This window comes from Styela clava, chromosome 1 (assembly GCF_964204865.1).
Source record: "Styela clava chromosome 1, kaStyClav1.hap1.2, whole genome shotgun sequence".
NCBI classification, from domain to species: domain Eukaryota; kingdom Metazoa; phylum Chordata; class Ascidiacea; order Stolidobranchia; family Styelidae; genus Styela; species Styela clava.
The window spans coordinates 25,965,356-25,978,663 of NC_135250.1; the positions used below are offsets into that span (position 1 = coordinate 25,965,356).

A 13,308-nucleotide genomic window follows, 5' to 3' on the forward strand; every position below is an offset into this window, starting at 1 on the left:
GGCAAGCCTGAATATATATGGCGAACCACGGCCTCTCCAAATAGCTCTGTGCTCCATATGAACCCCCAGACTGCCAGGACTTTGTAAGCTATTCGTTTACTTATTAAAAATACTGATTTCAACTTTAAATTACTCTGGGATATCTTGCCATTGAAATTTAAAATTTGCCGTTTTCATGTCTTGTGAATTTAAAAAAAAAAATTTATACATTTTGTTATCAATTATGATTTTTGCATATATATTATTTAATTTTAACGATCCTTCATATAGTCATATATATATTTACTGTTGATTTGGATGCTATTATATATTTGTAGTTAATAGTGAGATATAGAACTTGGACAAGGGGCGCAGCCAGGATTTTTCCAACGGGGGAGGCGAGGAGAATTACGGTGGTTTAAAAACAGTGCACCAAAAGTTCAATTCATGACGGCGTAAGTCGGGTAATAAATTAAAAACAATGCGTCGTTCACAGCGAAATTCCACAGTTACGTGTAGCTCGCCTCTGACGGTTTTGGTGAATATATACAAAAGCACGCTCGCGTGTAGCGCCGATCGAATGCATGAAATGTGGAACTTTTACTTGGAATTTAATGCTAATAAAGATGATTTTTTATTGCCATTCAATGATTATTTACATGCGTCGTGATTAGTGGTGGGCAAAATCGTATTTTTTTTATATAAAATTATTCGAATATTTTAACGAATATCGGCGAAGATGTTAAAGACAACTATTAAGGAATGCATTCACAACAAAAATTAATTTTATTCTGATTTTTATCTTATGTGTAGGATTTGTATCACAGTCACGGTTCCAATTTTGAGCGAACAATATTATCCTTACTGACCCCGGGATGCGATATTTGTGGAGCTGATAGTTGACATTTTTATGTTCTAATTTTATATCGTTTCCGTGTTACTTTCATATTAAATAATAATTAAAAAACTCCGCAAATTGTTGAGTATTCACGTAACTCAGCTTTGGTTTCAAATACTGATACTTAACACGTGAATAAATCAGCAATAATGGCATTTCTACGTGGTCAAAATATCATTTCTCCACAATATCTCGGGAAATTTGCATAGAATACCTTATTCACATGCCTTGCTTATCTGATTCAACGTTTTTTAAATTTACAAAAACGATGTTGACGCGATTTACGCAAAATTAGAAATTGAAAAATATGGTGGCGCAAAAATTGAACAAAACGAAAAATTCTCACATTCATCGTTTCTTCCTGTTGGCGATAGCCGTTGGTAAATTTTACGTAACTCGTGGTAAATTTATGTTAATAAATTCTATTTTGCTTTTAATGCGTCCTGTATTTGTATTAAAATAAAAGAGAATGTTCTTAAATTAGCTTATAACCCTTCTTTCATTTTGAACGCCCTAAACGACAGTTACATGCGCGTTACTGAATAACAATCACGCATTCTTATTTATCATAATTAGCGCCAACTAAAAAAGATAACATGTCGTAAAGATAAAAAAAAGTCTGACGGTGTTAATTGCGCTGCAGTGATATTACACAGAATAATATCGTTTTGACGAAACCATAATGCGCAACCGTAAAACGACGGTGCTGCTTTTTTGTGGGAGAAGTTTCGCATTAAAGAGTTTCTCAAACGGAATGCGACCCATGTAAAGGGGGACGTGGGGGCATTGTTTCATTGATATAGAATGGGGTTAACATATTTACCCAGGTGGAGAGGAAAGCCGATTCCCTGCTATTCTTCGAATTTTTGTCTTCGTTTTTAATGTTAAGATATCCCAGACTGACAGAGTAATTTAAAATAAGAGAGCGCTGGGGATTCGCATGTAGCACCTTATAAACTATGATTGTGAGAAGCCGTGGTTCGCCATACATTTAGGCCTTCTTATCGCCATTGCTTTCCCCTGGATAAATATGTACCTAAATCCCATGCTATAATTAGAAATAACCGCACTTGACTTCATATTCTGTGCTATAGCTACGTTTTCTGCCTATTATATATGCATTCCCAATAAGCATATGTTCATAGTTGGTATGCTTTCAACGTACCATACTTCGAAACCCAAAACCGAACACGAAAAATTAAAAGCCTCAATACGGCCAATTTCGCACCCAGCCCAGCTGAAACAAGGGATTTTTGCAGCGGCCGATATGCTGGAATCGAAAATTTACATGTAACGGCTCCTGAAACGGTCTCCGCGTTCGTTAAAAATACCGGCTTTTCCGTGTTATATTAAATTTTTCTGTCTCGTAATAACTACAATACTTCAAAATGTCTCTCTATTTTGAATCATTTGTGTTCGAGGTAACTCGCGGTTGCGGCGACTGACGACAAAATAAAGTTATTACCTATCTAAAATACCACGTCAATCCGCGGACATAATTAAGTGTGATCAACTGCCCGATTATATTTAGTTTTTATATATATATATTGCACTCATGCGAATTCGTTGTCGTCATTAAAAAGATTGGTATAATATCCCAGAAAGTATATTTAATTTAGTACAATTAAAATTCATACAAAGTATATTAGTAGATGAAAAATACATATTCATCGACACGAAATCCCCGCGGTACGGCTCCTGAGTCAGTCGTCGAGATTACGCCAGTCATTAAAAGAGCCGACTTTTTCAACGGATATGTAATGGTTTTTCTGTTGAATAAAATATTTAATCCATGATCGATATACCTATTTGAAATGGTTGCTTTATTCATTTAATTGTGATAAATTAAATTTGCAATTGCGTTGATAAAATAAAAGCACCGCTACTCCAAAATAACACAGTAATCCGCAACCATAAAAATGTCGATTACATTTTGTTTTGATTTGTATTCTTGCCAAGTTCACCAATATGACCTGTCCCTGCAACTCTTACTCCTCAACTAAAATTGCTATTTATGGTAAGGATATACAAGTGTTTAATAGCTTACTTATACTTTTCAACACCTCCTTAGAATAACTGAACTAATAATAACTGGAAAAACTATGGAAAGGCTACTCAACGCAAAAGCGAGCAGTAGTTGTACATCTGATATTCATCCGACCACTGGGGATCCGCCTACAGCTGACTAATTGAATTGTTACGTCATGCAGAAGTCTACGTTCATTGGCCCATGATACCGGAAAAGCAGAGAAAATAGGACAGATGGTAACACATATTTATTGTAGTAAAAGCGTCTTTTCTGTAAAACGTGCAACTTTTGGAAGTGGGAACAAGGCAATATTTGTTACTAAATTTCTAAAGAACATTTTAAAATCATTTTCAGGTAGTTACCTTATGTGCGCTACGAAACTGAAAGATAAATGGCCTCGGCTCGCGGCCTAATAGGTTTATTGCTTGTTCAGTTTTACTTAATAATGAGTTTGACTCTACCAGGTATTGCAAACTGAGCGGAAAAACGAGAATGTATGATGACCAACCACTATTTGGCCTTATACATACGACAGTGAATGGCGATGTTGTACTACGAAGCGTTTTATGCCTAAACAATCTGAACAATGACGCTATATGAGACCAACACTCGCCATCGCATTCACAACACTCAAATAGCGCCATCTTAATATATAACAACCTGTCCATCACAAAAGCATTTTTTTAAAGCAAAAAGAGGGGGGACGCGAAGTTTGTAAAAATTTTTAAAGGGGGGCGTGGCTCAAAAAGTTCAAGAACCACTGGACTAACATACCGGCCTGGACAAAAAGCGGACCGATAATTTATTTTGGAAAATAGTTGTTGAAAGTATTGATATTTTACCGACACTGGAAATTTTTTTCTTTTCAACTACGAAACAAATTACGTTAATGAAAAAAATGTGTAATCTTGTAAAATGTAGTGGTCTCATCACAAGTGTGATAGCTTGCAATCAAATTCACATTTACAGATTACATTTACCTATTTCCTAGGCAATTTTTTATTAACATCTTCAAATATTATTCTTAATTGTAGGGTCTTACAATAAAACAAATTATTCTGCCCTAACCCAAATAACATTCTCGTTTTCCCTGTCACTTCACGCAACATTAATTTCTGATTTTGTTTATTGAAGTCACGTGACGTTACAAAAATTCGTTGTACTTAATTCCCGCTGTTAGATTTTCAGTCTTGCTGTCCAACTATTTTTGAAGATGTGAGTTTTTGTAGGAGAGTATTGCTATTTCTATTGATTTGGAAGCTTTATAAATCATTAAAATGGATAGATTTCACGTTCTCGAACTGATTGGAGAGGGTTCTTTCGGTAAAGTGTTCAGAGGAAGGAGAAAACACACTGGTCATGCGGTCGCTTTAAAATTCATTCCTAAAGCTGGAAGAGCAGAAAAAGAACTGAAAAGTCTCCGAAGGGAGATTACTATCATGTCTGGTCTTAAACACCCCAACATTATTGAACTGTTAGATCATTTTGAGACAGAAAAAGATGTCGTAGTGGTGACGGAATTTGCGGAAGGTGAACTATTTCAAATTCTTGAAGATGACGGAAAACTTCCAGAAGATCAAATCAGATGTATAGCACACCAACTTGTTTCAGCTTTATATTATCTACATTCTCATAGGATATTACATAGGTCAGTTATATTTTATTTGTATCCAACCTTCTGGATTCTGAAAAACATATTTTTCAGGACACATTTTTTTACCTGTTTATCCTTGAAGTGGTGTCTTAAATATTGACGTCAAAATTAGATATTTAAAGTTTGAAAGTATCACTCTCGATTCTATAGTATTTGAAATTTCAATCGTGAAATTCAGAAAATATGAATCTGGATATTTCTTCAATAAAACATGCAAAATTTCAGACCCCACAAACCAGGAGTTAATTACTTTAACAATGCATCTGAAACAAATAATAAACAAGATATTATAATATTCAATATGGCCTGGAAACCAGACAAGAGGCAGTAGTCAATCACATGATTAAGCCATCTTATCAACTTTCCTCTCCCCGGGATAAATATGAAAATCCTTCATTCACAATTTTTTTTCTGTGTGCAGAGACATGAAGCCACAAAATGTATTGATTGGAAAAGGAGGCGTCGTTAAGTTATGCGACTTCGGTTTTGCCAGAGCAATGAGCATCAATACACTTGTATTAACTTCCATCAAAGGCACACCGTTGTATATGTCCCCGGAATTAGTCGAAGAAAAACCTTACGATCACAATGCTGACTTATGGTCTCTTGGTTGTATTTTGTACGAACTTTTTGTCGGGAAACCTCCGTTTTATACAAACAGTATTTTTCAACTTGTTAGCTTGATTATCAAGGATGACATCAAGTGGCCAAAGTCAATGAGTGATGATTTTCGTACTTTTCTACGAGGGCTTTTAACTAAAGATCCAAATAAAAGATTAACCTGGCCTTATTTACTAAAACATCCATTTGTACGAGGTAAAATTTGCATCATTGAAGAAGATCCTGATACAAATATACCTCTTACAATCACTCCGACACAAGAAATGCTTACGGCAAAAGAAAAGATGGCAAAAGAACTCAGTTCGAAAGGTGGTGGGTCTAAAATTCTGAAAAAAGCTCGACAAAAGATGGCAGCAGCGAGCAAAAAGAACGAAGAAAATAATAAGAATACAAAAGCGCTCAATAGCTCAACTTCAAAATCGAAAATGGAGAGAAGTGCAAATCTTCAGTCATCCAAGACCTCTCAAAAGTCATCTTTAGGGAATAAATCAAGTAACAACTTGAAAAAGACTGAAAGATCGGCGTCAAAATCAGCCATGAGCATGCAAGATGTCACACTGGATGAAGATGATGGTATAAATGACTCTGATGATGATTGGCAGGTTTGTTTTTTAAAATCTTTTTTCTCTAAATCGTATTTCAAAAAAGGGAAGATGTAATACAATGGGTGCCGTTGTGCAACGACTAAATTTCCTTGTACTTGAACTCTTAGTCATTGAAAGAATCTGCTGTGACTCTGGATTTACGACAATTTCAGCTAAGACTTCAGCTCCCAAATCTGGAATATAGGAAGCTACAATATTTTCGAATCTTCTCCCAATTTATCACACCTTGATGTGTTGGGCATGACCTTTGAACCCAGTAGCTTCAATGCCAACAATGTTCAGCAATTGTGTCCACTGCCCACACCCAACTCTCTGTTTGAGCTTGTTACGTATCGATCTTAAGATCGTTAAGTATGTTGATATGTATTTGTCTGTCTGTTATATTCACACGATATCTCACGAAAGCGAGGTTGAATCTGCTTCAAATTTTGCATGTGCATTCATCATATTTCGGACCAGAAGCCCATCGATTTTGGATGAATTATGTCATATAATTAGCGAGTTATTGATTAATTAGTGATGGGACACATGGTGTCACTATAGAGTCATGAATCGAAACCGCAGTTTCGATCGATAGGTTCTCGGTCTCCGACCAATATTCTCGTTTTTACACTTGTTCCATGTTGGTTCCATTTTGTATTTTTCAGAACTGTCTATTTTAGATTTATTTATATATAACAAACTTTTAGGCTGTATGCTTTGTTATTTATGTATCAAAATTATTTTTTTTGTTCAGGAAATTATTGACGCTACTAATCCTGACAACATGCAGCTTACAACTCCAATGACTCTCCTCAGTGACAAAGAATTCCGGAAGAAAATACTTGATCAAATGACTTCAGCAGAAGAAAAGATTTTGTCAGCTGATTTGAAAGCAGCCTCTCAACTTAGGTCACCAATCAGAGTGATAACAAATTTATTAACAACTAAATGTGACGCTGAAGTATTGTACAGGTATTCGATTTAGTTTTATCTTGTGTGATGAGTAGTGAACTCCTGAAGAGTTCGAGTATGGGGGCACTCCTGAAGAGTTCGGGAGGGGGGGGGATATGGGGGACCACAGACTAAGGCTTTCATTGGCTACAGCCAAAGGTACCATGCTCTAGGTAGCAATTCGCAATGGCTACATTAGTAAATTGAGTGTAATGCTTTTACTTTCAAACTGTAACTTTTATTTTCATTGGTTGACTCTCTTATTATTAAAACATGACCAAGAAAATAACTGATAGATACTTCTAAAGCAATATTGTTTCTATTAATAAGGAAAGGAAAAGGGCACGAATCATGAAAGTTTGAGGGTAGAAAAGGGTATTCTCTAAATATTCGAATAACATTTTATGAAAATTACATTTTTGAACCTGTAAAAGGTATTATTTGCATGGATTACAACAAAATCAGCTTGATCATATTTTTATACCTTTTTACTCAGTGGAAAAAACAGAAAATTATATCAACTTCTAATGTTATTATATTCTTTTAGATTCTGTGACAGTCTCGACATCCCTGATCGAATTGTGCAACTTTTAACAAAATTGATGACTAATTCCAGTATACGTAAACAGCTTTGGTTCCCGCAACTTGCCGCGGATATTCTCGCACTCTTGACAGCGTACGCAGCAAGTGATTTCAACATTAAAAATATTGATGGAGAGAGTATACAAAAGTATGCAGATTCCGCCATTAAAATTGTATCTCTGATAAAATCAGTCCTTACTCCGACCCTTGACCCCCACCATAGAGTCGAAGATCAAGCTCTACTTTGCCTCGTGTTTATTTGCGAAAGTTGTGACCATGGGCAAACAAAATTTGTCTGTGAGAAAGTATATTCTCATATTGTGGAGAGTGGACTCCTCAAAATTGTCTCAGAGGGAGCTAGTGAGTATATGAGATGGAAACAGCAGATTGAATCTCACATGACTGAGGGAGATACCTCCTCCAAAAGAGCGCATGAAATTCAAGCTTTATACATGAGTGCTCTTGCTGCATGTGTTTATTCCCCTGTTGTTGGCTTTTTAACAAGGAATTATAAGCGAGTGGGTGCGACACAACTAGCACAGATTGTACAGTCAGACCGCAGCGCTATAGACAACATCTTTGTTGGTATTTCGGACCCATCTACAGCGATAAATATTTTAAAAATTATTTATTCGTGCTGTCAATCCAGCCATGATGTCTGCCGCTCGTTTTCCACTCCGCAGAATTTGGACCAGCTTTTACGTCTCATGCAAGGAAGATTTGAGATTGGTGATGCTGCATTGAAACAAGGTTTTGAAATAACGTTAAACTTATTGAGTGTTCTTGTCCAAGCCCATCCAGATACTCTATTAGAACTTCTTAAAGAGTATTTGTCGCTTTTCGCTACGATTTTTATAGAATCTGAAGTTCCTACTCACATTCTAGCAGCTGCGACGTTGATTAACGAATTGAGCAACATTGGCGCGATATTCGAACTCAATATATCAGATTTTTTCGCGTCTGTGAGCATGGCGGTCGCAAATTTAACAGAAGTGGATACTCTACCATCGTACGATCGTGGATTACTGGATGGCGTAGTAGACATGATAAAACAGTTAGTAACGGAGGGTGGGGACCAACCGGCCGCCCAAGAATTCATGGAGTGTGGATCATGGAATGCACTCTGGCACAGGCTTGCTCATTCTCTTCGTGTTGATTTTAATGACGGCGCTGAGACAGAGACGATTCCATCAGCGAGACCTGTGAATCATCCGGCACGTGAACATGATGTTTATGATCCAATGCTGTTGTCACCCGAGGGAATCTTGTCTTTTTTGCATGTAAGGCCTTTAGCATCTTTTTACTTACATTAAAATGAGTTTTCTTTACAATTCTTCTGCTATGAATTACATTGAAAATGGTCGAGTCACAGACAATAGTAATGCGTTGTATACGACTCCCGCCTGGCCAGCAGAAGATAGATATATTCTTCCCAGAGAGCCATCAAAAAGGCATTATCTTTCTCTTGAAATACAACTCTGCATATTGGAGAAATTAAATTATGAGACCCAACCCAACCAAAGTTCACTAACTAGAACAACTATTATATTGTTATCATTTTTTCCAGGTTGCATTAGCAGTGTTCACTCTTGAACCATACCAGTGTGTTCCCCTTCTTTCTGCAAGTGATTCAGTAGTGGTTCTTTGCTTGTTAGCGTTATTGGGAGAAGAATTTAAAAAATATTTGAATCCTACTGTGAAGACTCCTGTGTTGGATGAAGATTCAGATGGAAGTATACATACTGATATTGTATTACAGGTGATAAAGATCATTAGGTTTTAATATGCGATATATTTAATATGCGGACAATATAAGTTTGATTAATGGGATTTGAAACTTATTTCATGGCTCAATTCAAAACTAGTTATGATTAAAAGGCGCATTGAAATGTAAATAAATGTCAATATAGATCATGTTTTTGCACTCTAGGTAGTTTCTCAAGTCAAAATATTGAGTTGTCTGTCCCTTGACGCTTTCATTTACCTATTTCTTTAAAATTATTTTGAAACTTTGAATTTCAATATATATTAAAATGCAAGAATGTAGAAAATCTAGCTTTTACATCGAAATAATTTTGCATTTACTTGCTGTTATGTTTTTTATCGGAGATAGAGTTCTTAGCGGGAAAGTCATTTTGATTACGCTACGATGCGAAAAATAAGCAACCAAATTTTTTGGTAGCAGAAATATCGTTGGCAATTTGTGTGTTTATTTACAATTTCGATATTTTTTGTATGCCTTCTTTTTTAATTCAGAGTTCCATTTAAATTTATCGATCGGCCCTGTCCCCACTCTGGAAGACGCTATAAAAACACGGCCAGCGGTAGTTTTCTGGAGCATTTGTGTTTAGACCAATTCCATTTTTGTGTATACATTTATTGTTTTGCTCAGCAATTAGTATACATTGGTTTATGACTGGATTGCAATACCTTTATGGTGTTGTCAAAAGTTACTGTGCTCCCCAGAACGTTGAATTAGCTTTTCTGTTTATCTGGGTGAACGACGCCGCACTCGGGCTTTCAAAACACGACTAAATTTTAACTCTAGATTCGTTTTTAGATAGCTATTGTCTGTCCGTATAAATTCCAGCAGTCAAAATGCTGGAATGGTCTGACTTTTTAGGCTCAAAATCTTAGCTACATAAAATATCATTCTGGAAGTTACGTGTTTTATCAAGATCAGCGTCATCATATTCATAATTGTAAGTCTCAATTGCTTCTTTATCTGAAGGTGTGGCATTAGAAATACGCGCTAATTCAACGCAGTTTCTGCAAAAATTCTACCCTTTAGCATATTTGCAATTGTTCTGCTGAGAGTCTGAGACACTTCTCTATCATTCTAACCACGTATTTATGGCTAATATACCTCAACTTTATTTGGTTATAAATCTGAATCATATCACTAGATAGTGCATACTTTATGTCACGCCTCCCAAATCTTCTGTCTACAACAAAATTATCGGAAGCCAAATTTTTCCCTACTCGGCAAATTCTCATATACTACATCCGAATATACCTGATTGTACCTTATATGACATAGGGAACTCAAACTACTTTATCTGCTCAATAAGTCAACATAATTTACGAAACTGAACAAACGAATCTTAGCTAATTTAACAACCGAAATCCACTTCTGAGGGAAGATGTTGCACCTATACTAATTTTAAACCACCCCCTCGTGAAACCACATAAACCGTTAGAGGTTGCAATCAGTTTGTAAAGCTCCTGTATACACTATTCTTTTGCTCCATGCACAAATATTACGAATTCGGCATATATTAATTGGTATAGTTGCTTGAGATATGACCATGGTCCACCAGCCTGACATGAGTACCGGAGACCGCATCTTGCAGAAGTCGCTTGCAGCGTCATCAGGCGGCGGCAACGCAAAATTGCAGTTGCATCGAATCAACTAAGTTCCGCAGTAGTACGTTGAGTAGAAAAAGCATTCTGCGGCAGAAAATGTGGGTCATGGCTAGTTTACAATATGTTGTTGCATACGTGTTACACGTTCCTGGAGAGGGTTAATATTGAAGTGCTGTTTTCTGTGCTGAATTTACATCAAAATGCACTTTTCTATACTTCAGATTTTTATTTGACAAATGAAGGGGTATTGGTTAAAGTTCCTAAACCCGGGGTCAAGTTGAGTCAATCGCTTGAGTTAATTCTCAGCGCCTAGTTGAGTATGATAATTTTGTCCGGGACTTTGATTAATGGTGATCGAGCTTCCCCAACAAGTGCTTGAATACCACTATCTTTAGCCCAAACTTTAACTATCGCCATTGGTATTTCAGGTGCTGAGATGTTTCTGCTTCCCATTTGCAATTGACACAAATGAAATGTTCCTACATCAAATATTCGAATGTCTCTGCGAAGTCAATCTTGTTTCTATAGTTTTGAACCAATGCAAGTGTTCTGTTCCGTATGCTAGACTCGATGTCCCTATTGGACTGATATGCCGACTTGCTTTAAGTCACAAGCCATGCCTTGGTGAGTTTACATCTTGTCTTAGAGGGGATGTAACAAAGAGCTTGGCATCCATTCTGATTCATGAAGAAACAAGGCCTATCACTACCTGCGATTTGTTGTCCTTATTGGGGCACGTAGCAAGAATGACCCCAGAAAATGCAAAATCTGTAAGTGACGTTGTTTTGAAGCCTTGCGTCTCCGATAGCACTCCTGCTATTCTTCCATGCTTGAGTTCCACTGATGTTACTGTACGCACAAAGTCTTGCAGTCTTTTGGGGAATTTACTTCGGAAACAAAATCAAGGCATTATACAAGATTTGCCATCGAAAATTAAATCTGATATATTTGAATCGTTACATCAATGTCTCGCAGTGAGCGAAGGCATGGTCAGAAGGTCCGCATCATTTGCATTCGGTAATATTGCGTACATGGGATGTACAGAAAGTAATGGAGATGGAAATACAGCTTCAACTGTTAGCAAAGATCTTGGCAAACATTTGGAAAAAGCAGTTCCTCTTTTGACTAATTTATTGAATGATGCGACTCCGAAAACCAGATCGAATGTATCTTTCACTTTAGGAAATTTGTCCGACTGGGGCTCGTCACTAAGAGAATCAATACAAGATAGCCATGCTTTAAAAAGATTGCTTGATGTTGCGTTACAGGACAATCAAATGTGCGTCAAACAAGCTGCATTTGTTGCGCTTCGCACTGCGGCCTCACATGTCTCGTTAAAAAAAGATCTTCTGAAACAAAACGCTGAAGAAAAATTGGTCGAATTCGTTACCAACTCTGGACAGAATCAAAGTACGACTCTCCCTGCATCAGCGAGATACGCGTTTTCACCAAGGATGGTTTCGGCAAGAACGAGACCTTCAACATATTCTTCACAATCTAAGGTTGTGATAGATCACGCCAAGAAACTCATACATGAGCTTAGACTTATTGATTAGTAGCAACAGCAACTGAACTGAATACTGAAATCGAAACTTTTACACATTCACAGAAAGAACATTGCATATGGGGATTCCCATCAAACTTCGTGAGTTGTCCATCATACTCTGTAAATTCGGGGGCACACAGCGGAGCCATGCAACTGTTGCATTTTTTGGAGACGGAGATACCAGAAATTCTAGTGATTACTGCGTCTAAATATTTAATTTTCTAATATTTCATTAATTTCTAATAATAATTTGAAATTTTCAACATAAATTTGTGTGATCAATGTAATCTTCATTTCATGGTTTTTGATCGCATTACCGTTCCATTGTCATTGGCAGAGGTAAAAAAGTACACTTCGAAGATGGAGCCAAAGATACTGTGATATCAATCCAGTCCTCCAGTAGCCAGGGGGGTGGTTTTAGGAGTCTGAACCCCCCCTTTTGAAATGTAAAAAAAAAAACGTTTTCCTGTATTCATAGCAATTTTTCGAAGCTTGAAACGTTTTTTAGACTCATGAAAACACACGTTTTCCGGCGTTCGGCCGGACCCGCTAGCTGTTTTGATCTAACTTGGCGAATAGAAATTTCAGAACCTCCCCCCTTAGAAAATTTCTGGCCACGCCCCCGATTCCAATACCAGCCAGAATGCATGACGACACCTTATTATCTTTGAAATATTCCTTAATTCCCATGCTACATAATATCTGACTTCAGAGATTTTTTTTACCTTTATACTTACTTGTATAGTACTAGTCATACAACTGTGTGGTTGTTCTGGGCATTTGTTTTTCCCACTGTTTTTAATACTTTTTATCGATTGTTTTGAGTAGATGTCTATTTTTGGTAAAACTATAATACATTTGATTTGTGATATGTATTTGGTTGCTAATATATATTATTTTATATAAAAAAGATTCTTGACATTCGAGACAGGTGAACAAACCGGTACAACAGTACAGTGCTGCTTATAAAAAGTCATGTGTGGCGCACATATTTCTGAAGCCGGGGTTAAGCGTTTGAGAGAGTTGGACTTGTAGAAGATCTTGGAGGTTTAACATCCCGCCTACCACCTACCTCATCCATGTGATAACAGTGTG

At 36.8% G+C, this 13,308-nt stretch overlaps 1 protein-coding gene across 1 annotated transcript; it reads left to right on the forward strand.

Annotated features, from left to right (window-relative positions):
• Nucleotides 1–4,050: 4,050 nt before the first annotated feature.
• On the forward strand, nt 4,051–13,123 carry LOC120335138 (serine/threonine-protein kinase 36-like). Its single transcript, XM_078112877.1, has 6 exons — nt 4,051–4,554; nt 4,982–5,783; nt 6,523–6,740; nt 7,267–8,581; nt 8,869–9,060; nt 11,096–13,123. Exons 1-6 carry the CDS (start codon nt 4,184–4,186, stop codon nt 12,221–12,223), a joined length of 4,026 nt encoding a protein of 1,341 aa, XP_077969003.1. The 5' UTR covers nt 4,051–4,183; the 3' UTR covers nt 12,224–13,123.
• The last annotated feature ends 185 nt before the right edge of the window (nt 13,124–13,308 follow it).